Source organism: Neovison vison, chromosome 6 (genome assembly GCF_020171115.1).
Source record: "Neovison vison isolate M4711 chromosome 6, ASM_NN_V1, whole genome shotgun sequence".
Taxonomy (NCBI): domain Eukaryota; kingdom Metazoa; phylum Chordata; class Mammalia; order Carnivora; family Mustelidae; genus Neogale; species Neogale vison.
The window spans coordinates 58,861,536-58,886,122 of NC_058096.1; the positions used below are offsets into that span (position 1 = coordinate 58,861,536).

General features: G+C 39.3%; 1 protein-coding gene across 11 annotated transcripts in view; it reads left to right on the forward strand.

Moving 5' to 3' along the window:
* The window catches only part of PHLDB2 (pleckstrin homology like domain family B member 2), a 224,750-nt gene that overhangs the window by 167,616 nt on the left and 32,547 nt on the right, over positions 1–24,587 (forward strand). For 9 of the 11 annotated variants that reach the window (XM_044251370.1, XM_044251371.1, XM_044251367.1 and 6 more), the window contains 4 exons: positions 10,684–10,812; positions 17,391–17,546; positions 18,485–18,595; positions 21,236–21,325. In XM_044251370.1, the coding sequence (XP_044107305.1) occupies positions 10,684–10,812; positions 17,391–17,546; positions 18,485–18,595; positions 21,236–21,325 (486 nt within the window). The remainder of the gene's footprint in view (positions 1–10,683; positions 10,813–17,390; positions 17,547–18,484; positions 18,596–21,235; positions 21,326–24,587) is intronic. The other 2 variants (XM_044251372.1, XM_044251375.1) reach the window with 1 other exon arrangement.

Below are 24,587 nucleotides of genomic sequence, written 5' to 3' on the forward strand. Positions count from 1 at the left end.
GTGTTTTTTAAAGATTTATTTTAGCATAAGAAGTTTATTCTTAATCACTTGTATCCCATGGGGATGACTTAAGCACATTCAACTGCTGTTGCCTTTTTTCTTTTTTCATTTCTCTATTTATTAAGAATTTGAATGGGAACCATTCATTGCCCTTGTCCTGACTTATCATTGTCTTCAGTGCAAGGGCACTACTCTTTGGCAAATGCACTGGAGTTGTCAGGCAATCCTCACACACTGTCAGGTGGAAACACGGTTGACACTTACCTTGGAAAAGGTCTCACTCATACATTTCAGGCCACAGCCTAAATATTAGTTGATACCTATTACGGCAAGTGGGAAAAATTACTTGCAGCTTTTAGAATTCAGGGTTGTAGTTGGGTTTTTATCTGTTTATTTGTTTATTTCCTCTGGGAAATATTTTACTTTTCTCTCACACTTTGAGTTAGTTACAGCTAAACTAAGCCTAAAAAAATGAAATTCCAGTTTTGGAGGGAAAACGCAAACGAACTTGAACATATTTCTTCCTTGCTCACTATCTTCTCCACTAAGTTGAGAAAAAGGGAAAAAAATCAGTTTGAGTAAGTTCTGATGGGTAATATGTGGAAAGGATTTTTGCTGAATGCAGCTTCCTTTTTAGGCTCTTCTTTGTTTGAGACCTATAAATAAGGGCATTTGATCTTGGTGCCAGAGAATGAGCTCAAAGTTATATTGTCAGAAATTGATGTCAGACTAACAGCTACACATCAATTTCTTGCTTGCCTGCTTGTCGAGATTAACTACCCAGCTTTTTCAAATTAAGTTTTTTGTATATTCTTCTAGCTCCAGACTTTGAAATAGTAAAGAATCCATTTGGGTAGTTGGTATATTTTTCTTTAAAAGCCCAAAACCAAGTCAAAGGATTGATTGTCTAGATCTGCAGTAAAGGACGCTTCTGGTTTTCCAAGATTCTGCACTGGTAACAGCAAGAAACTGTGGGAACCATGAGATGTCTTTGTTTGGGGTGCTTATTAGTATTTATTTTTATGTCCTACTGGTAAACTTGTGAGACAGAAGAATGGGTATCATGTTCTTTATGAGACTTTCTGCCTTCCTTATCCATGTAGTTATTAATCTTTGTGTAGCCCACACATGTCATGGCCTGAAAATTCTGTTTGTCTCCATCATTAGCATGAGACACAAAAGTGAAGCAAGTGGTTTCAATGCTTAATCCCACCTCCCAGGGAAAGTCGTGTTATATTCTGTGGCTCTAAAGGAGAGGTGGATCTCCAGGGATATGGATAGAAACAAGAAAGGAGGCCCCCTCCATCCTTCCTATTATTGTTCTGGTAAGCTTGGCAGAGGCTCTGCATAGGAGAGGGGACATGGGGGGCTTGAAGTAAAGGACCGACTCATGCAGCTGTTAGGGTATACATTGACATCACCCTCACATTAAGAGTTCTCAATGATTTCAGCTTCTCTGCATCTCCACTAACAGCCTTCTCTTCTAAACCATCAGAATCTCTTCTTTCCTTCCATTTCTACTTGCCTCCCTTCAGTTCATTCTCTTCACAGCAGCCAGAGTGATTTTTAAAAATACATAAAGTAGATCCTATCACTCTGATCTGTGTTCCACCATATTTTATATAAATTTTATATACTTGTTTCGTGGGCCTTCATCACTCCCCCCTCCTTCACACCATGCGCGTGCTGACCTTCTTTCTATTTGTTAAAGAGTCCCCCACCTCCTACCAGGTCTGTTTCCTTGCAGACCGATTTCCCATGCCTGGAATTCCTTTTCCGTATTCCATATCTTGTCTGGTCTATCTTTCCGGGCTTAGGTTCATTGTTAGCTCTCCAAAAAAGCCCTTTCAGACCCTTCCAATCTTGATTATGTTCACCCTGTTGTTCTTTGAGTCCCCATACAAATCGCATTTCCTACTTTACGTGTGTTTGGGGCTTCTTAGGAATGGATTTCCCACTCTGGCATGTGAAATAGAGACAGACAGTGCTCACCATTGTTTACCGGCTCATAGCCCGGGCCAGCATACCTCCCAGCATGCTTCGGCAATACTGTCCTTAGATCTCCTGCTAACAGCAAGCCCTTAGCAGAAACACGGAGCCAGACACCTGTGCGAGAGCTCCGCGCTGCCAAGCTCAGGCCATCTGGGATGGTGTGCTTCAGTGCACATGCCAGTGGGCTCGCCGTCACGCGGCCAGCCCCGCGGGAGTGCAAGACAGAAGGAGGAAGTGGCCTCTGCCCTTTGGGATCTCGTTTCCTTTTCCACACACCTGTTGCTGCTGTCGGAAACTGGAATGAGAAAACCAAAACCTGGAAAGATATCCCTGCCGGGCAAGCTCCGCCTCAGATGTCGGTAGCACGTCCTGTCAGCCTGGCCCTACTGTTTTGGAGACAAGGCCTGGAGCCGTAGGAGGAAGGCTTACTGACACCTCAGATTTCAAATACTGGTGTGAAAGGATCGGCATCTTTCCCTTGGCACTCGAGGCCGGTCCTTGGTAGTATTTCTCTTAAATGATTTGGGGACTGTCATTCTGTTTTAGATAGTTGGTAATAAATTAATATACCGGTCACTCACTTTTTTGAAAGTTCACGTTACGACGCTTCTCACTTACCAAAGACCTCTCCGTTAGCACCTGTTTTCGCTGAGAGAAATCCGAAGAGGATTTCCGCTTTTATGCAAAATGGCGGCGAGACGTGACCCTAGCGTTCAGCGTGTGTAAAGCCTTCAGCGCCTGTGCTGCCGGGAGTGCGCCCTCACACCCCCAGCAGCCAGAGTGGCGCCACCTAGCCCCCTGACTGGGAACTACAGCAGCATCTCTGCATCCAGCCCCCACAGCTTCCAGCTGTGTCTGTGGACATCTGTGCTTTATCTGCATTTACTTGGTGTATCTGTTAGAAGAGCAAGATGTGTCCTAAGGTATCAGAAAAGCCGAAGAGAAGTTATTTTGGGGGTCTGGGAAAGATTAACATTTTTTCCATGTAAATTACTGGTAATTGCTTCTTTGCTTTATACCGTTTCAGCTTAGGAGCGCTCCACTTTCAGATACAGAGGGGAACCTGAATGTTATAGATGACTTATTTATTATACGTTACCATCTAAAATATAAACAGTCGAAAATATAGACAACAGAAAATATAGACAATGTAATCAATTATATATTTATTGAACATTTTTGCGGTGGCTCCCTGAGCTGACTCTTCTCTGCCTTTATGGGTTCCACCGTCACAAACATCAAGAAGCCCATTTCCATGTGGCTCTGGGCTAAGTGCTCAGACGGTAGCCTCATCACAAATAGAGTCTTTATGAACATAGATAAATTCTGAACAAATATAAGTATCTGACTCGAATGTAAGTCCAGAAAGGATATTTATTTGATGAAACAGCATAGAGGCCATAGTGTTTTCTTGGGGCTAGTAAAAGGAGAGAGAATTGTTAACCTCTGCCCCAGTGAACTGATTCAGTCTAATGAGCTTGGCAACAGAGCAGAGAAGCCACCAGGATCATGAAGCCCCTTGCTGGCAGAGGCCTGGTTGTGGATTTGACTTCCCTTTTGCTGTCCCTGAGCCCACGGCCAAGCCCAGCCGAGGCCACAGCAGAGCAGGCACACCTCCATTTGTTCAGGTCAGTTTTCCTTCTGTCTTTGCCTCGTTCTGACTGCAGTAAGAATTCCAGACGAAAAATATTTTCCCAATTTCCTTTACTTTATTATAAAGGAATTTCCATTTCCTCTATGATGATTATCTATGTCTCATCTCTGCTTCTTTGGCATACAAAAATCCATAGTCAGTTGTCCTGAAATTCAGTAAAATGGTTAAGGAAAGAGCTCTGTGTCCGTAGTCTTGTCTCAGAGTCTTTCTGTTACCCAGACGTTCATCATAAATAAAGCTCAGCCACTCTTTGTTTTAGGATCTGTCCTCACACAGACAGATTATGATATTTTGTTGCCATCCTGGCCTTGTTTATAATTAAACAGGCTTAAAGGTGTGAATTGAAGCTTAAATCACTCCACGCCATATAACTCCTGCCACAGAGAAATCTTAAGTTATTTGACAAATTCTCCTACTGGAAGCATGTATCATTGTATCTAAAATGGCTACATTTTATTCCCACATTATTATCTTGCCAAGGTACCTGTTACTTCCGCTCCACCCATCTTTTAGAGCCAGGGGAAGAGAGAGAGCCTGCCCCAGAATTCCTTAGCAGAGTGTTAATGCTTCTGGAGTGCAGAAATTTGCCAAGTCACAGGCGGTGTTCAGAAGGGACCCAGCCCTTCCCGTGCCTCTTTCTTATATTTCAAAGTTAGCTGGAGGAAGTGGAAGAGTATCTTGGGATTTGGGGACTCAGTCAACAGGATTCCAGATTAGGGTTCTTTTTTCTGGTGGTTGTTTGATTATAGAAATCCCTAGTGTTCTGATTGTCCAGTTTTTTCCACACTAAATTAACCCATCAATTGTGTAATTAAAATGTCAAAGCTAAAGGAAAAAACAATCTGCTGAAAGAAGTATAAGGATGTGCCTCTATAGAGGCATGTAGAGAATGAGTTCTCAGCTTTCCAGCATCCATTGACATGGGTCCATATTCTTTTCTCTGCAGTTCTAAAATCTGAAAAGGTCTTTTGGGGGGAGGGGGGAATCATTTTGTAAGATTGGCACCAAAATTTAGTTGGTTACGAAACCTGACTTAGACTGATATTCACACCTGTGTAAATATTCATAAGTAGTTGCAGAAATAGAAATGTGTTTGGTTTTAGGTACTGGCCCAAACCTTACTAGAAATGCCTTTTAATGTATGCTATATGAACTGCATTACTTCTATAAAATTGAGAATGTTCTGAAATCTGGAACACATCTGGTCTTAAGAATTTCAGATAAGTGATTTTTGGACCTAAAACAATAGCCTAATCTCTGAACCCATGAGGATGCCTACCTCCCAAACCACAGGGTTTAGGAACTAGAAGGAAGAGTAATCTCAGGGTATATGGAAAGGACTTTGGATCGACTGCTCTTAGAAATGCTGGCTTAGGTACTGAATGAATTTAAACACATCACTGCATCAACTCCAAACCTGACCCAGTGTTTCACGAAACATACCCACATACTTAGCATGTGCTGGATCGTGTGCTAAATGTTTGGGAATTACAAAGATGGACCTTAAGTTTTAAGAAAATCTTTATTAAGCTAACTGAGTTAGCAGATTTAACAAATAAATAAGTAAATAAATAACCTGTATACATCCCATCCTATATATATATATATATATATATTCATATTTATATATAATAAAATATTTATATAGGATGCTCAGGTACATTTGAATTTCAGATAAACAGAGAAAAATGTTTGGTGTAATTGTGCCCTAAGCATTATTTGGGACATACTTATATTAAAAGATAATTTGTCATTCATCTGAAATTCTAAGCTAATGGAGTGTTCTCTGTTTTATCTGGCAGCCTCACAAGCTAATAAAGTAAGCATCTTTTCAGAGTAATCTTGAACCATCTGCTTACCAAATATTACTTAGATGTGGTAAAATTATGTCTTCACTGGGATTCAGGAATTTTTTGTGTAATATTGAAATTCAAATAGAGCCAACAAGTTAAATTTCAACTTCTTCTTTCAAGAATACAATTCAAAAGAGAGAAACTTGTTACTGTCTTCTAACCACATTGCCAGCAAAGTGGTCCCATGATGAGCTTTGGATCATTAAGTTCATTAAAGATTATTGGTAATTCTTGTGTACAAGTTCAAGTTAGTTAAGGTAAACTCACCCACACTCCTGATCGTCTGTCTGACTAGAAGACAGTCATTTTGCATCTGAGCTTGAAATGCCTTCCTCTCTGAACGTCCATTGGATATTGGAATCTCATGGTACAGTTTTTGTCTGGTTTACTTCAGGCATTTAATCTGAATATAAAAATTTGTACAATTGGAGTGTCACTTGTAAAAGGGCCTTTTGTACTGTGAAGTAAAGCCATTAAGCCAAATATTTGAAGAGCACTCTTTGGTGCCTTGTGTATTAATGTCCCATGTCTTCATTTAAAAAACTCGAATTGTTGTTAATTGCCTTTGCCTCTCCACATCATTCTGGGTAGCTCATTCAGGGGTTCCCAACCTGGCTATATATGAGAGAACATGAAGGGATTTTTTTAAATGCTCATACCCTATTTTGCTCCTGAATGTCTGACTGCATGGAGACTTGGAAAATAGTATATTTTAAAGTTCACCCAGATTTGTCTAATGTGCAGTCCAGACTAAGAACCACAGAGCTAACTGGACCATACTTCATGAGTATGGTCCTCTTTTCTTCCTTTCTTTCTTTCTTCTTAAGATTTTATTTATTATTTATTTGATAGAGAAAGTGAGCAGAGGGAGAGGGAGAAGCAGCCTCCCACTAAGCAGAGGCCTCAATGTGGGGCTCAATCGCAGGGTCTTGGGATCATGAGCTGAGCTAAAGGCAGATACTTAACCAACTGAGCAACCTAGACAATCCAGGCTCCCTCTTTTCTCTACTTATAGTCCCTGGGTGAGTGAATAAACAACTCAAGTGTATAGAAGCCCGATTTTATATACTGATTTCTGCTTTAATTTGCTGTGAATAATTACTGTTGGTCATATATACACTTTAGGAACATCAGTCTTAAACATAAAGAAAGGGCAGAATCTGGCAATGAATTTGTGACCCACATGGCTTTTGCCAGTACATAATGACAAATCCGTGCAAGAGCAGTGCGAACAGACACAGCCACATCTCCGGTGAATCACATTCTGTGCCTGGTTTTACAAATGCCCCCTTGTGCATCTGGGTTTTCCAATTCCTTGTCATCTGATTTTTTTCAGTAAACTTAAATCTGTTCAACTTAATACAAATTTATTAAATTTGCTCATTAAAATTTAATAAATTTATTGAAAATTTAATTTAAATTTTATTTAATTTAAAGTTCATTACAACTCACTTAAATGTACTTGTTTCTTGAAAACAGATTCATGAATCCTAAAAAAAAAAAAAGTTAAGCTCTCTGCCAACTTGGCCTTTAGAAATTGTTTTTGAGAATTTAGAAATTTAGAAATTTTTTAGAATTTAGAATTCTTTTTTAGAATTTAGAAATTGTTGAGCCTGTAAGAATTGTAATAGGCAAGTGTACCAGTTTAAATCTGGGGAAAGGAAGTAACAGCCAGTTTTCATATTTTGCATGTCAAAGCGAGAATCCCTGAACCCTGAAATGCTATCTAATTTGTCCATATACTTGTCTTCACCGTAGAAGGTGATATTTTCAGGTCTAATTAACTAGTTGCCTAGAGCTAATTTTCCTTTGAAAACTTTCTGGGCAATAAATAGAAAGTAGGAATATTAAATTCTTTCTGGCTTGAGTTGGCCAACTGACTGACATGGGCGTGATATCACGTCTCTGGTCCTCCATGATTGATGGCCAGGCCCACCTGCTACTGGTCCTTTCATCCTTGCCCTTCCCTTCCTTTGCCCTCGCTTTGGCCCCACTAAGCTTTTGCTCTGAGACCCAAGTCTTGCTCATAGCATTACCTGTAAACCAGAGAAGCAGAAGGTTCTGGTGGTGCCCTCTTGCATTAGTCTTCTCACTGCCCCCTTGTATGGACTTGCAAAACATTTTGAGCACCTCAGAATGAAGGTGCTATGTAAACATAAGGTACTTTTTCTTCGTTATCTGTGCTTATTAGTAGTAATACAAAATGGGGAGCGCAGAGGCCTAGTTTGGTTATTTCTTCAGATTTGAGACCTGGGTTTCAGGCCAGTGCCTTTCCATATAATCAAATATCCTATCAATGTGCTCTGTCAAATATAACTTTAAATTTTACAGTTTTGCACATTTGGTATTTAAGGGGATTGGATAGGTTTCTTTCTTGCTTTTTTGCTTTCTTTGTTTCTCTTTTTTAACTTTCTTTTTGGAACTAGAATTGGTGCAAAATCCAGTGATACAGTATCTACAAATAGAACTCTTTTGGATAAAATTCTTTTGCTGTGTAAATAGGGCAATCTTTGATCCACACACAGAAGAAATAACACCTTTTTTTATCCAAAGGACGACTGGTGTTCTATATTGCTGGCTGTATTAAAGGGAAAAATGATTCATTCTGAAACTAAAGGCTAAATCTGACTGGTCCTTGAAGATTCAGCTTTCCTGTGAATGAACATGTGATGATCCTTCACTCTATGTTCCAAGCCATTGCCCCTCTCTACCTCCTGCACTGGGGGGTTGCACAGGGTGTACACGTGCCAGAAAAGATGGAGGAAACTTTCTGAATAGTCTGCAAAAGTTTCAGTTGCAGAAACATTTTATTTTTTACTTTTTTTTTAGAGATTTTATTTATTCATCTGAGAGAGAGAGGGAGAGAAGGCACGAGCAGAGGGGAGAGGCAGAGGGAGAAGCAAGCAGACTCCCCAGTGAGCAGGCAGCCCGAGGACTCAGGGGATAGGGACTTGATCCCAGGACCTGGAGATGAAGACCAGAGCTGAAGGCAGACACTTAACCCATCTGAGCCACCCAGGGACCCCTGCAGAAACATTTTTTTTTTAAGATTTTATTTATTTATTTGACAGACAGAGATGACAAGTAGGCAGAGAGGCAGGCAGAGAGGCAGGCAGAGAGAGAGGAGGAAGCAGGCTTCCTGCTGAGCAGAGACCTGGATGTGGGGCTGGGATCATGACCTGAGCCGAAGGCAGAGGCTTTAACCCACTGAGCCATCAGGCGCCCCCTGCAGAAACATTTTAAAATTGATAGATGAAGTAGGATTCTCAGTTTTATCACTTCCGTATTTAATCATTTTGAGGGTTAAAAACTGCACTTCTAAACCTAAATACGTGGGACACCTGGTGGCTCAGTTGTTAAGCCTCTGCCTTCAGCTTGGGTCATCATCCCAGGGTCCTGGGATCGAGTCCCTCACTGGGCTCTCTGCTCAGCTGGAAGCCTGCTTTTCCCTCTCCCATTCCCTCCCCCCGCCACTCTCCCCTATTTATGTTCCTCTCTCGCTGTCTCTCTTTCTTTGTCAAATAAATAAATAAAATATTTAAAACAAACAAAAACTGAATACGCATTTCTAAACGGCCCTTGACATTTAGAAATTTTCTGCCAAAAATGGACACCTAAGTGAACTGGTATAGCTATTTATGTCCTATAGTTTTCCATTTAAACCATAGCCTCTTTTATAAAGAATCTAAAGATTTGTTTACATGGGAAATCATGGCCATTTGGATGAAGAAATTATAGTCAGTATAATTTTATGGGACTGTTTGAGAGCTGCATCCTTAAAAAAAAAAATCCTTCTCTGATCAAGCTTAGAGGCCAGTTTTATTGCTGTCTGCAGTTAGGGTGAATAAGGCAAGGAGAGTAAGGGGGTGGTCACTGTGCTTAATGAGGGCCAAATCATGGTAGTGCTTCATGAAGTGCTTTTTTTTTTTTTTAATGATTTTATTTATTCATTTAAGAGAGAGTAAGAGAGAGAATGAACAGGGAGAGTGGAAGAGGGAGAAGTAGCAGACTCCCCATTGGGCAGGGAGCCTGACTCCAAGTCCCTGGGATCATGACCTGAGCCGAAGGCAGACGCTTAGCTAACTGAGCCACCTGGCATCCCTCACGAAGAGCTTCTGTGTAGGCTGACAGAGTTATAACAGGGGAGAATCAGGTCTAAAATTTGCTTCAAGGCTTTAGAACATCATAAAGGGCACCCAGGTTGGGAAGACAGGCACTAAACAGGTTGGAGTATTTTTTCTCAATTTAAAAGGTGACATGGAAGGCCATGTAATCACTATTATAGGATTTGCCTGGTGGACCCCAGAGCATGTCCAGCATCCCTCTGGACTGTGTGACTAGGGAAGGATTTAGTGTTATCTCCACGTTTCTCTTCTATTTTCTGACACCTGGGTGTTCTCTCCTTTTTTCCACAGTCCATGTTTCAAGTGTTTTTTTATATCTGTGAATGTAGAGAAGTCTTCATCTCCACAGTAAATGTCATGTGTCGGTGTATCCAAACTGCGTGATATGCCTCCCTTCGCTTCTTTGTCAGGCTTGCCTCCTTCCCTGCTCTCTCAGCCTTAGAATCAGATTTTCTAATTGCTTAAGCTTTGAAGTTTGCCAGATAGCTAGACCTGTTTCAGGTGACCAGGGTGTCGACTTGTATACCTGGCATGCTTCTGGTCTGAAAATAAAATTACAGTAATTTGCAAAGCTTGCTTAACAAATGCCGTGAGCAAATTGGACCACGACTATACTTGAGGTAAATGCCGGCTTTCCTTTGCCTTGGTCTCTGCCAACGGACTCTTTGTAAGGCTATCTTATAAATTTGGTTGGCATTTCTTTTGTCCTTTGTTGACCATTGACCAGCTTCTTCCACTTTAAACATGGTGGCAGGAAGGAAGGAAGTCAGTCAGTCATTGTCAGTACCCAGTGATGTGGACCGTGTTTTAAGAATACAGAAAAGAATACAGAAATGGAGCCCCCTTGTCTTTACTTCCACTTCCCCCTTATTTTAGTCACTAACTAGATATGTTTCTACATGCATAGGATATAGTGCGGGCGTGTGTGTATGTTTGTGTGAGAGTGTGTGTGTGTGTGTGTGTGTGTGTGTTGGTGTTATCCTTGGGAAATGTTCACTAATGCCTGCTTTGGGTGTGAAGGTAATTTCTATTCTTCTATTTTCTGATTTCTGAACTTCAGGAGAAGGTAAAGCTTGATGCTGAAAGGGAAAAACTAGAGAGGCTTCAGGAGCTTTACTCCGAGCAGAAGACCCAGCTGGACAATTGTCCTGAGTCCATGAGGGAACAATTACAACAACAACTGAAGAGGGTCAGTAGTAAACAGGAATGCGCCAGTTGTTTTTTTGTTTTTCGGTGTTTTTTTTCAATGAAGTTCCACTTACCTATGACTTCCTACTTCACACAGTATAAATTTGCATAAGTTCTGGTCATTAGATACTTTTTAAATAGAAATATGCATGCTGATGGTATATATTACTTTATGCTATTCAGACAATTCCTTGTTAGAATCCTTCACTAATTTATAATGGAAAAAAATAGTTCTGGAGTCATTCTTTGTAACAAAAGAGAGTCGTTCTTTGTGACATATAACTGACACTGAGATTGTAGCATTTAAATCAGCTGGCATCTTTTCCTGCATTCTCTGCTGCATCGTGAGTACTGTTTGCCCTTGGGACGTTGTTTTTTTTGTTGTTGTTTTTTTGTTTGTTTGTTCTTACCTGTCTCCGCCTGATTTTCCACTTGGGTCCCCAAACGATCCTTGTCTCTGATTTGCTTCCCATCACCACTCATTGTGTTTCTTTTTCTTTCTGCCTCTTGGTGACATTGAACTTCTTAGCACGCCACAGCAAACACCAAGACCCAAGATGCAGGGCCATGTCCTCCGCATCTTCTCAGGAGAGCTTCCTCATTTTTTGAAGCTTAATGCAACGTGGACTTTGTGGTGGGTTTTATCGGGTTATTTTCTGATCATTGAAGTTGGCTGTGCTTAACATGGCCATGCTGGTTATCTGCTGAAATGAGGCTTCGAGGTGGAGAGTTTCACAAACACTGGCCAGACCACATAATATTTCAGAGCCTCTTAACGATTGGGTTGTTTGCTCTGAACAGCAGCCCAAATAAAGCTGGGGAGCAGTCTTGGATCTCCAAGAGTCATGTCATAGTAATTTGTGCTAAGTGACTAACAGCTCATGATTCCATGTGATTAGAAAAGAAGGCTAGTTTCTTTCATGCTATTCTGTCAAGACCTTCTTGGGAGTCAGCAAGTGGAAACACCAGCTGAGGTAGCCCCACCCTTGGAAATGTTTAAGATGGCCTTTAATATAAAAACATGATACCTTAGAGTAGCATTAGGTTATGAAAATTACATTTAAAACTTTTCAGTGTATTACAGAGGCTGAAAGCATAAACAGTACCAAAGGCAGGCAGGTCAACCTACAGCTTAATGATTTTACTATTTTAACAAACAGTAACTTTCTTACTATGTTGGATCAAAAAAGTCCCAACAATGCTTCTTCCTCTTTACTCCTTTTAGTGTATACAGTTGAACTTGCTGTAAGAAGAGAAAATTTCCTGTCCCTCAATGTCATAATTCTCTAGAAATCGTGCGGTGAAAATAACTGGGAAAACATTAGTATTTATAAAATTATTTTTGCTTGTATTTTGTGTTTATGCCAGTTCACCAAAGAGATTGGGAAACAGCTTTTTATGTTGGTTCACTGGTTTTCAGCTCTCCTCGTTACTAATGATTTTACACAGTGGTCCTTCTACTTTATCTAGAGTCAGCAACAACTTACATATTTTGTTCTTCTCTGCCTCTAGTTATCCAAATATTGCTTGGACTCTTTATAAACACCACTGCAAATAAAAATTGATAAATTCTACTAATATTTGAGACTTGGATTGATATAAATATTGTCTGTTTGCTTAATCTAGCCTCAGCAGGATAACTCTAAATGTATGTACATTCTAAGGATGTCCAGAAGAGGACAGGAAGTGATATAGACAGTCTCTTCCACTATTTCAAGGCAAAGACCCTTATCTTCTTCCTCCCTGAGCAGAGTATAAAATTCTTATCATAAATCTCTTTCCTCGGGAGAGATAACTGGCTTGTGGTAGCTTCTGTTCACCTGTATTAAGAGGTCCACTAATTTTGCAGGAATGATGACCAGAGTAACTTTCCACTGATCCCACTGCTTAATTGTTAAAAAGTCCACTTACTTCATGAGAAGTCCGTTCATACTAGGAACTCCCTGTGTTACCACAGCTCATTTCCCTTCAGATTTGCAAACCTTCAGAATGCTGCTTCCCTACGAAGCTTTCCCAAAGGCATTTAAACTAGATGCAGTAAAGGTGATTTTATTACCACAAACTTCATTAGGTGGCAAGTCATACAAAAGAAAAAATAAATGAAGAGGAAGAACATCATCTTCTTAAATGTGTTATCCCAAGTACTTAAGCTGAAGTTATGGAATGAATGATTTTTTTATGCACAACACGATAGCTTTATGAACGGGCTTCTTACTTCTAGTCCCCTGCTTTGGAGTCAGAATACAGCTTTCATCTGAGTAGTTGCATGTAGTGAGGTGGATTCACCAGTCCCAAAGTTCCCTGGGATGCAAGCATTGTGGAAAAGAAAGCAGGAGTTAAATGATTTTTTTTTTTTTTTTTTTGCCAGAATGAGTTCCACTAGTAAATGGAGGAGACACCTGGCTAGAACTGTTTTCTTGTGCTTTTGGTAATTTACTCACTGAATGGTTGATTTCAGTCTCTTGATTTTATATATATATATATATATATATATATATATATATATATGTAATATATGCATATTCTATAAATATACATGTTTGGTGACATCAACAATTAGAAGACCTATTTTCTCATTAGTTCTACAATCAGTTTATCCTTTAATCTTGGGTAAATCCTTCAACTTCTGTGGGTCTCAGTGCTCATATATAAAATGAGAAGGTTGCAGGAATGATTTCCATTCTCTTTTTCCAAATTCCAAAACTGTGCAGTTAAAGTGTTTGACTATAAGGCATAAGATGGAGAAAGGTGAACAAACCCCAAGCCCCACTTAAATTTGTTTTCAAAGTTGGCCTTGAGCTGTCTTGAGAATCTCTCCTGCTATACCACATCTGCTCTCTTCTTCTGTCCCTCTGCTAAGCAAAAAAACAAACAAAACAAGGCAAAATGCATGATGGACTACATGTAAACTTCTGCCATAGAAATTCTCAAAACAGTTATTGGAAAAAAAGAAGGAATTGCACTGAATTTTCTTGAGTACAGCTGTTTATGTCCTTTGGTGCCTGGCCTTTGAGATTGCCATCCAGCAGAGATTTGTAATGTTCCTTTTAGCAAGTGAAGCGTAGTTAAAATTTTCATTCAACTAGTCCTGCCCTTGACTTTGAGCTTCCTGTATATATTACTGTATGCTAAATTCAATGACTCCTGCCCCCAAATTCCATGCCCTGAATTCTTATTCTTATCTAAAATCTTTGCAAAGCCTTTTCCCCTCCCCAGTTTTTCTTTTACAGTGTAAGTTTATATACACACATTCTAATTGTTTGGACAACTTGATCAGATGATGGTATCCGCAGAATCTGAGTGCTAAGCTTAGCTTTAATTTTCAACTTTCCTACCCAGTGTGTATTATTTTCATGCAACAGTTTAAATATTTACTGCAAACAAATTAGTGGCTCTGTGACCTTCACATGGTTAAGATAACACCTGGTGTCTATTAACCAGATGTGGAGTGAGCGACGGACTTCGGGACTACCGTAGTCGGCATACTGTGAGACTCATACCCACTTTGAGTAAAGATTAGTTATAAACTAAAAAAAAAAAAGTTTATGAAACTATTTCTCTCAATAATCTTTAGCCACAAACCAAGCTTAATTGAAAGACTTAAAAGAAAGTTTTTAGATAAAAACTTGACTATGAATGACTGCGTGAGTAAGTATGTCCACTGATGTATTGTTTCAAGACTGCAGGGATTTTGTTTCAAGATATAATGCTCGAGTTATCTCTCAATTACTTCAGTAGTGACTAGATTTGGGTCAAATTCATTCATTCCTTTAGAAGTTATAGGCATGAAATGTCTGATAAACTTGAATGTCCACCAATAACCTGAAACCAAGACCGCTTTCTGTTTAGCCAATTAAACTGTAAAAAAAAAAAAAAAGAGTGCTCAAAAATGCTGAATATGTTTTTCAAATTGTTTTTCTTGCTCTTAACTTTTAAGAATCCACTGTGTTGACATAATAATCTTGTTGCTATAGTGCCGCTTGTAATTACATGGTAGTTGATCAACCTTCTGTGAATCATCCCCCAAATAAAATTCATTCCAGAAGACAGAAATATATTATTCCATTTGATTAAAAGACCTAATTTATCATTCACATAAAAACCAAAAGAGGGGGGTGGTATGTTTAAAAACTGATATAAATATAATTTATCATATTTATTTATCCAACTCTTTCTGATGTTTTAAGTGAAAAAAACAAAAAAAAAAGCCACGTCCTGGCTATTTTGCCTATGCAGAGTTACAAACCAGCTAGCTCAGCCCAGCTGTTTCTTTTTGGCCATAGATTATTTACAAATAATATATTTTAAAAAAATCTTCTATACCTTATTTATGGTTTAGTCAAAGCCCCAAAATTAAGACAGTGTTTTTTTTTAAATGTAGATTAAAGAATTGTTAACACAACATGTGCCAGTCTCTGCACAGATAGGGATTCACTTCTGTCTTCAGACATTGCATAGGTTAGGAAATGCCTATCTGATAACCATCTGAGTTTTATGATTTCTGGTCTTTCTTAAATGCCCTCAAGATTATTCCCAGAGTAGTAGTACTTAACCTTTAGAGACCTTCTTTGTGCCTGATCAATGCTGTGCTTCCACCCTTCCGGTAAAAATCTTTGTAAACAATGTTCAGGGATTCACAGAAGCCCAGTGTAAGAATACCAACCACCAAATGTTTTCAATGACTTCTCCCTTCAACAAAATTATTGAAGCATGCATGTCTATATATACATCATATAGATCTAATCTCTATGTGTGCCAGATTTTGAGTCTTTTTTTTTTTTTTGTAGTCAGTAACTTTGGAATCTTGAATTTTATTTCTTTTTTTTTTTTTAAAGATTTTATTTATTTATTTGACAGAGAGAGATCACAAGTAGGCAGAGAGGCAGGTAGAGAGAGAAGGAGGAGGAAGCAGGCTCCCTGCTGAGCAGAGAGCCCGATGCGGGACTCGATCCCAGGACCCCGAGATCATGACCTGAGCCGAAGGCAGTGGCTTAACCCACTGAGCCACCCAGGCGCCCCTGAATTTTATTTCTATACTAAAATCTCCTTTCATTTGAAAATTTTGGAAAATGGGAGCTTTCTCAAGGGACCATGTCACACCCTTGGTGGACAGATGTTTAGTTATTTACCAAATTCTTTTTATACTTCAGGATCCATTTATAACCTCCTAGTAGATTTCAAGCAAGAAGTCCTACCTTCACAAAACAGTCTCAAACTGATGGTCCAACCAGTGCTTCTCTCCCTGCCCCACCCCTAGTCCCTTTCAATTCCATTCTCATGGTCACTGCTCCAGGATTTAACTCCAAAAGACTGGACTATCATGGTCCAGCCCTGGTCAGCTTAGTAATTAGAAAGATATTTTGGACTGTTTGCTTTTTTTTTTTTTTAATTTTCAGCATAACAGTATTCATTATTTTTTTGAATAGGCCTATTAATTTTTTTATGTATGTTAATTTTCTTCCAATTTATTTATTTTCAGAAAAACAGTATTCATTATTTTTTCACCACACCCAGTGCTCCATGCAAGCCGTGCCCTCTATAATACCCACCACCTGGTTCCCCCAACCTCCCACACCACCGCCGCTTCAAACCCCTCAGATTGTTTTTCAGAGCCCATAGTCTCTCATGGTTCACCTCCCCTTCCAATTTCCCCCAACTCCCTTCTCCTGTCTAACTCCCCATGTCCTCCATGCTATTTGTTATGCTCCACCAATAAGTGAAACCATGTAACTGACTCTCTCTGCTTGACTTATTTCACTCAGCATAATCTCTTCCAGTCCCATCCATGTTGCTACAAAAGTTGGGTATTCATCCTTTCTGATGGAGGCATAATACTCCATAGTGTATATGGACCACATCTTCCTTATCCATTCATCCGTTGAAGGGCATCTTGGTTCTTCCCACAGTTTGGCGACCACAGCCATTGCTGCTATAAATGTTGGGCTACAGATGGCCCTTCTTTTCATTACATGTGTATCTTTGGGGTAAATACCCACTAGTGCAATTGCAGGGTCATAGGGAAGCTCTATTTTTAATTTCTTGAGGAATCTCCACACTGTTTTCCAAAGTGCCTGCACCAACTTGCATTCCCACCAAAAATGTAAGAGGGTTCCCCTTTCTCCACATCCCCTCCAACACATGTTGTTTCCTGTCTTGCTCATTTTGGCCATTCTAACTGGTGTAAGGTGGTATCTCAATGTGGTTTTAATTTGAATCTCCCTGATGGCTAGCGATGATGAACATTTTCTCATGTGTCTGATAGCCATTTGTATGTCTTCATTGGAGAAATGTCTGTTCATATCTTCTGCCCATTTTTTGATACAGTTATCTGTTTTGTGTGTGTTGAGTTTGAGGAGTTCTTTATAGACCCTGGATATCAACCTTTTGTCTGTACTGTCATTTGCAAATATCTTCTCCCATTCCATGGGTTGCCTCTTTGTTTTCATGACTGTTTCCTTTGCTGTGCAGAAGCTTTTGATTTTGATGAATGGACTGTCTGCTTTTAATATTTGTTTTCTTTATGTTAAGATGGCTACAGCCATTCTGGTATGTCTTGTTTTCATTCCCCTTTCTCCAAAGGATGCCGACCTGTTGGACGTGGAGAGCAAACACTTTGAAGACCTGGAATTCCAGCAGCTTGAGCGTGAGAGCCGTCTGGATGAGGAGAAGGAGAACCTGACCCAACAGCTCCTACGTGAAGTAGCTGAGTATCAGCGGAACATCGTGACTCGAAAGGTAATTTTGCCAGGTGTCATTCAGTGTGAGAAACCCACATTTGCCCCTCACTCCCTGACAGGAATCATCATTAATGTAGCTCTCTGTCTACCTGTCTTTATATCCAAATATCCCGGTGTGTTTCCCCACATGTCACATCTGACAGATTATGGAGTCTGCCATCTACATACCAAATAGTGCTCCAAGCTGGGTACACCAACATGTGTTAGTTGCTGTCACTTAATGCTGTAGATGCCATTGATTTATAATACCTGATTTTTTTTTCATTTATGGGAAAACCAAAGGAGAGAAAAATCAGAAATTCAGATATTTGTTTTAAGGTTCTTGCGTTTGCAATCACAGTAACTAGATTTAGAATAGTTCTGCGAACAAAGTCTATTTTGGCATTTTCGGTTTTCACTGCTCATAGTTCCCAAAGTTGGCTGATAGCTTATTACCATTAGAAATAGCCCTGCCAGACGCCACACACATCATTGGCTCTGCCCGCCTCCTTCTCCTTGATGTCCCGCCTCAGAATTCAGCTCTTGTTCCAAAATTTAGAATCACATCCCAGCCGCTCTATACTAAACCAGTAGAACTGAGGGGAAGGGAGATGAAGAAGGTGGCTTTTTAAGCTCTCAGCTTAAATAAGAACTTACATTGTTATTTTTCCCATGAGGCATCTCCCAAGTCTAAAACAAGATTTCCTGTTGACTTCTGCATTCTTCAAATAGATTTTAAACCACGTGAACTGGATTGGCCTTAGGTAAAGAATAGCCTTCAACTTGGCAGGTCAAAGAGACTACTTCACAGTCTCTAGATAAGAATCACTGCCTACCACCAGCAAAAATGTCCTCATTGCTGATGCAGCTGTAAACACTTTTCCCTTTTCCAGGATATACTGGCAAACCATTGAATGTCTAACGGGCGTCTGTATATGATCATCTTTTTTCCTCCAGGAAAAAATTTCTGCATTGAAAAAGCAAGCCAATCACATTGTCCAGCAGGCTCAGAGAGAACAAGATCATTTTGTGAAAGAAAAGAATAATTTAATAATGATGTTACAGAGAGTAAGTATTTCCTTTTTTAGCGCTGGTTGCAATAAAACTCAGGTTCCAGCTTGGGGGAAGCTCCTTCCTTCAAAGCAAGTGCCTTTTGATAATGAATAGTGGATTATAATTTTTAAAAAGGCTTTTTAATATACATTTTTATATAATCCTCCACATTAGTAAGCTGATGCTCTGTGAACAATTAATTCATAAAATAAGTAAGGATGTTTTCCTCATGATTTTTCCATGGTGTGGAAGTTCAAACCATGAAAAATATGTACGTTTTCAGATTTTCTTCTTTTGAAAAAACAGATTTTTTTTCAAACAGGTAGAACATATTCTGCTTTTTTTGCTGCTGACAATTTGGCCCAGCTGCTGTGGTGTCAAACTCTAATTATTTGCCTTTGGGTCCCCACCTGGCAATGGCTCCATTGGGTTTCGTTTGGCTTCATTGGCTAGGTAGCCCCAGCAATGGGGGCAAGACCATCCTCACCAAGGGGACTGTGATCCCATCTCCCAAGGCCTAATGTGACTGCACAGAAAGGGTTTCCTTTGCCCAATCTGATTTTCTGACATAGTCTAAGATCTAAGACACCAAAAGTTAATTAAAGTTGATCGGCTGGTCTCAGCGCTGAACCTTGTATGCAGGCCACTGCCTAGGATGTGATGCTTTGGGATCCTGAAAATAAGAGATGTACCCAGAATGGGGTACAGGAGAAAGAATGAGGGAGTAAAGAATGAGGCTAGACCATGTTTCCCCACTACCAGATATGTAGCTGGAATAGTCTCAACTTAGCCATTTAACTATTTTCAGGTTGAGAAGGGAAAGAAAATTGGTCCTTCACATAAAGTATGAGTCCACTCAAGGTGCACCTGTGTAGCCCACACAAATCCCTGCCAACTCCCCTCCTGCTTCTTTGACACCAGAAATCTCAGAATGGTTTTATGGTTTTTCATCCCTGTCTCCTGCTCTGGGGACGAGCTCTTCTTCCATTAATATCCACTCCACTTTTTGCACATGCTATTCAAAGGCACAGCTTAATTCAGATAGTGTAATAAGTAGGATTTAAGTAGTTCTGAAGTTTTAGCAAAAAGGAGGTGGGGGAATCTCATAGTGATAGATTTTTTAGAATGGGTGATCACCATCATAAAAATAGAACTTCCTCATTAAAACACATAAAATATAATTCTGTTCAAAAAATTGTGCTAATTATGAAGATTTGTATTTTCCCAGATTGATCTGTAGCTATGTCTCAGTCTCAATAAAAATCCCAGCTGAGTTTTTTGTAGAAATGGACACATGGATGCTTCAAATCTGTAGCTGATCTGCATTTTTCAAGGAGTCTGTATTTGTAAATTTGCCTGCTCACTAAAGTTCACTTGCAGCCCCCCAATCATACTTGTCGTACAGTTCACTGATGGATGTGTGCAGAGCGGCAAAATTTTGAGTCCCGCAGCATACAAATTCCCTGCTGAGGTTGAACAAAGCAACACTCTGCCTTCCTGTTTCAACTCTCACGGAGTAAATAAGAGTCCTTTTTGTGGATTATTTTGTGCTGTGTTTTCACATTGCTTGTACTTTTTTGGTTGATTAAACTATTTAAAATGCCTCCCCAGCATAGTGCTAACATACTGTCTAGTGTTCCTAAGGGCGGGAAAGTTGCAATGTGCCTCATGGAGAAAATGTGTGTCTTAAATAAGTTTCATTCAGGCATAAATTACAGTGCTTTTAGCTACAAGTTCGTGTTTAATCAATTGTATATCAAATACGGTATCTTTAAACAGAAACACACATAAAGCAAAGTTACAGATTGATCAGTTGATGAGATTTTTTTGAGGAAGCACACAGTAATCCATCTCTGTATTTCCTGTAGGAACAAGGGTTCAGTGTTTACTAATTCAGTGTTCACGGTAATGCTTCAGAGCATAAGAATTACAAGAAATGAGAATCAACTCTGTATGAAAATGCCAAGGGCATAGAGTAGCCAAAATAACTTTGAACAAGAACCAAGTTGGAAGATTTATACTATTTGATTTCAAAGTTGCCTCTAAAGCTATAGTATTTAAAATGATGTGGTGCTGACATGTAGCTAGACACATAGATCAATGGAACCAAACAAAGTCCAGAAATAAACCTACAAATATACCATCTACTGATTCTTTTTTTTTTTTACACAAAGGGCTCCAAGATAATCCAGGAAAAAGAAAGTCTTTCCAACAAGCTGTGCTGTATCAACTGGGTAAACATTCAAACAAATGAACAAATGAATCCTAATGCCTCTGTCCTTACACCACACATATAAATTAATTCAAGGCAGATTGTAGACTGAAGCAGAAAAATTAAAGTGATAAACTTTCTAGAAGGAAATGCAGGATTGCACATGCACTTCTCTGACCTTGTGGTGAGCAAAGTTTTCTTAAAAGAGAAAATGATAAAGGACTTATATGCAGACTATATTAAAAACTCCTCCAGTTCAATAACGATCAATAAACACTCAATAAATAAATTTTTTAAAAAACAGTCCAAAGAATTGAATACAAACTCTTCACAAAAGAAGATATATGAGGAGCCAGTAAGACACATGATAAAATACTCAACATCATTAGTCATCAGGGAAATCTAAGATTGGCCAAGCTTAATAGATTTTCGTGTTCCTTCAGGAAAAGGAAAATCTTTGTAATTTGGAAAAGAAATACTCCAGCCTCTCTGGGGGGAAAGGGTTTCCTGTCAACCCCAGTACTCTGAAAGAGGTAAGATGTGATTTTCCATGTCCCCTTCTATCACCTTAGAGATCAAGAGCTGTGCCTCTGTTTTAGATGATTAACTAAATAGGAAAACATTAACTTGAGTGACTTGGATAGCATCAATGCTTAATGGTTTTCCTGCCTTTTATTTATGCTTTGAGGATTTCACAGATTATCTTTGTGTTTAGTGCAGGTGCACTGTGTGTGTTTGTGTGTGTGTGTGCAAACCACGCTTGACAGCGACATTGTGGGTTAACTTGGGGCTTCAGACAAGTTAAGATCCAAACCAAAATTAGGACTTAAATTCTCTTCTTCTCTGCAGTGCCCTTCTTCAGTTCCTCCTCTTTCTTATGTTACTTCTCCTTCTCCTGAATCTGACAGCAAATGAAAATGTCTCTGCACATTTGATAAGATAGCCTGGTGCCTTTCTTTTCTCTCTTTTCCCCCCAGTGTTGTTTGTGCTCTTTCCCCCCCTAACTTAGAAAATCCCATTTGCATTAAGCTCCACACATTCTTGCTCCCAAACATCCATCTTTCTGAAATACTTTTTTTTATGGAGATATGCTGCTACAACGGAAGAATATTTTAAATCTAATTTGGAAAGTCATAACCCTGACTGGGAAAGAAAATAGTTGTTGTTTTTTTTTTTTAGTATAGTTGACACACATGCGACATTAGTTGTAGGTGTACAACATCGTGATTCAGCAAGTTTCTATGTTACCTGCGCACACAAGTGTAGTTATCATCTGTCCCAACTAAAAGTCATTATCTATATATTTGGTTTTTTCAAAAAGCTAAAGAAAAAGCTTGCTGCTGCATAAAAATGTGTGTAATAACAACAACAACAACAACAAAAACCCAAACCCTTTATTTCTAAATATCTTTTTAAACAATAGCAAAGTTAAGACTTCCTACATAGGAAGTATTTTGTGTGTTAGTATAGGTGTCTGAAGTAGAGCTCATCACAGAAGTATGAATAATGTGGATCTCGGAAGCATTTTGTGAAAGAGCTTTATTAGATGATTCAGTTTCATAGTTTCTCTCCATTATTCAGAAGATGGAACTCACAGATTCGGTAGACACAGGTTCATAGTGGATGGAGTGGAGCGGAAGAAGGGAACATCGGTGGGGTGGGCAGGGACCAGGTCTTACAAGGTGTGTTAAAGAAATATGGTTTATCATATGTGGCTGGGCAGTCCTTGAGTGAGAGATTTTAAGCAGGGAGGTGATATTATTTGATATCCATTTGTTAAGCATCCCTCTGGGCCACTGGCCCAGTTTATGAGGAGTGAGAGGAAAAGCAGGGGAGCTGGGAGGGAGGGGATTGCAGTAGTGAAGGCTGGAGATGCTCCTCTCTTGCCTTCATGCAATGGCAGAGAGATGGAGGGAAATAGTCAGATGCAGACATATTTTGGAGGCAGAGTTGACAGTTCTTGCTGATAGATTGGATGTAAGATTGAAGTAAATCAAGGGAGGTATTAGGAATGAGGTCATTTTTCCAGTTTGAGTCATGAGCTGAACAGGAAGGACCTTTTCCTGAGGTAGTGAAGACTGGGGACAGCATAGGCTTAAGAGGGAAGATACATGGGTTGACGCTGGACCTATTGAGTTTGAAGGACTGTGGCATCCGAGTGAATTAGATAAACTCTAGCATCTTTTTACCTCTTGGTACAAGAAAATAATCTTCCCTTTTCTGCTAATGAGTTCTTTCTCTGTGCAGACTTCCTGATGCCAAAAGCCCGTTTGGTTTTTGACTATTTGTATGTCTCCAGCTCTTCTGTTCGTTGGGTGACTGTGTTCTCTTTCATGGACCAAGCCGACTTGGCTCACGAGATGCTTTGAATTTCTTCCTTTCTTCCCCCCCCCTCTCTCTCTCTCACTCATTCTTTCACCCTTCTCTCTCTCTCTCTTTTTTTTTTTTAAGGAGTGATTAATTTATATCTAACTCTTTCAAACAAGTGCCACTTTTGACAAATGGCATACATGTTTGAAGCAATAAATCAGGTTATACGGTCTATGACATACAAAGAATCAAATCTTTGTTTTGAAACACCATGCTGTCAACTGAGCAAAAGCATAACTGAAAGTCATTTCTCTTCATTCCCATTCATTACCAAAGACAAAAGGAAATTTAACAATCCAGTTGTCAACTTCCTTTCTTCAATTTAATCTTCTGAAACTTTACATGGTATCTATTGCCATGAAGTTCAAGACTGTATTCAGCAGCATTTTGAAACCTACAATTTATAGTCAACTTTAGCTTTCCCCACTTTGCCATAATTATAAATCAGTAAAAACCTTGCTTTCCAGCCTGAAATTCTTGCTTCACCAGCATAATGATATCTTGCCTACCCCGGAGCCACTCTTTTAAAGGGTTGATGGGCTAATAGAGGATCCCAAGTGCTAAACTTAACTCAATTTTACCTTTAAAAGAGAAATATTATTCTATACTCTTTCTTCTACTTTTCCCACTGTTTTGTTGATATGGTGAAAATTACGATTGGTCTGTACAAATACTTTCCGTGAAAATTTACAAGTGCCTTTTCCTCAAATATAAATTTGAGAGTTTTGAATCTTGCAGGTTTTGATTCATGGGTGTTTTATTGAAGCTGAAGCCAAAACTGAATCATTGTCATGGGCAATTCTGTGTCCTGGGGTAGAGCTGGAGGGTTGGGGAAGCTGCCTTGAATTGAAATAGCCTTGAGCTGCAACTCTCTTGCAGGTTGTGTGTGTGTGTGTGTGTGTGTGCACGCGCGTGCACGTGTACACATTTATCTTGCTGGGGAAGGCTCAAGAGGAGACCTAAAAGCTAGATTGCATTACAAATAAATTAGTATTTATAAAATTTCTCTGTACAAAAACCTGAAGACTTCAGCCCACTTTTACTCACACTGTAACTTGTAAAAACAGAAGAAAAGAGGAAAATCTAAAAATAAAGATTTGTGGAAAAGGTTCTTGAATTATGGAATGAGAGATTGCATTGTAAATTTTATATCTCAGATTTGTGCGTGTGTGTGGTTATTTTAAATGTTGTATAGTGACACCCTTATTCAATCAACAGAATGAATGCTGTTACCTCTAGAAAATCTAAAATTGAAGGTTTTAGATTGTTTATATATAATTTAATCATCTTGACTTCACGCCCCCAAAATTAGGTGTAATGCTTGTGATATCACTTTTCAAGATTAAGCATCATAAATCCATTTTAATTGCTGATGATTCCCTTAATGCAACATTTGGTCGTTCCACAGATACTTGGCTGTGCCGC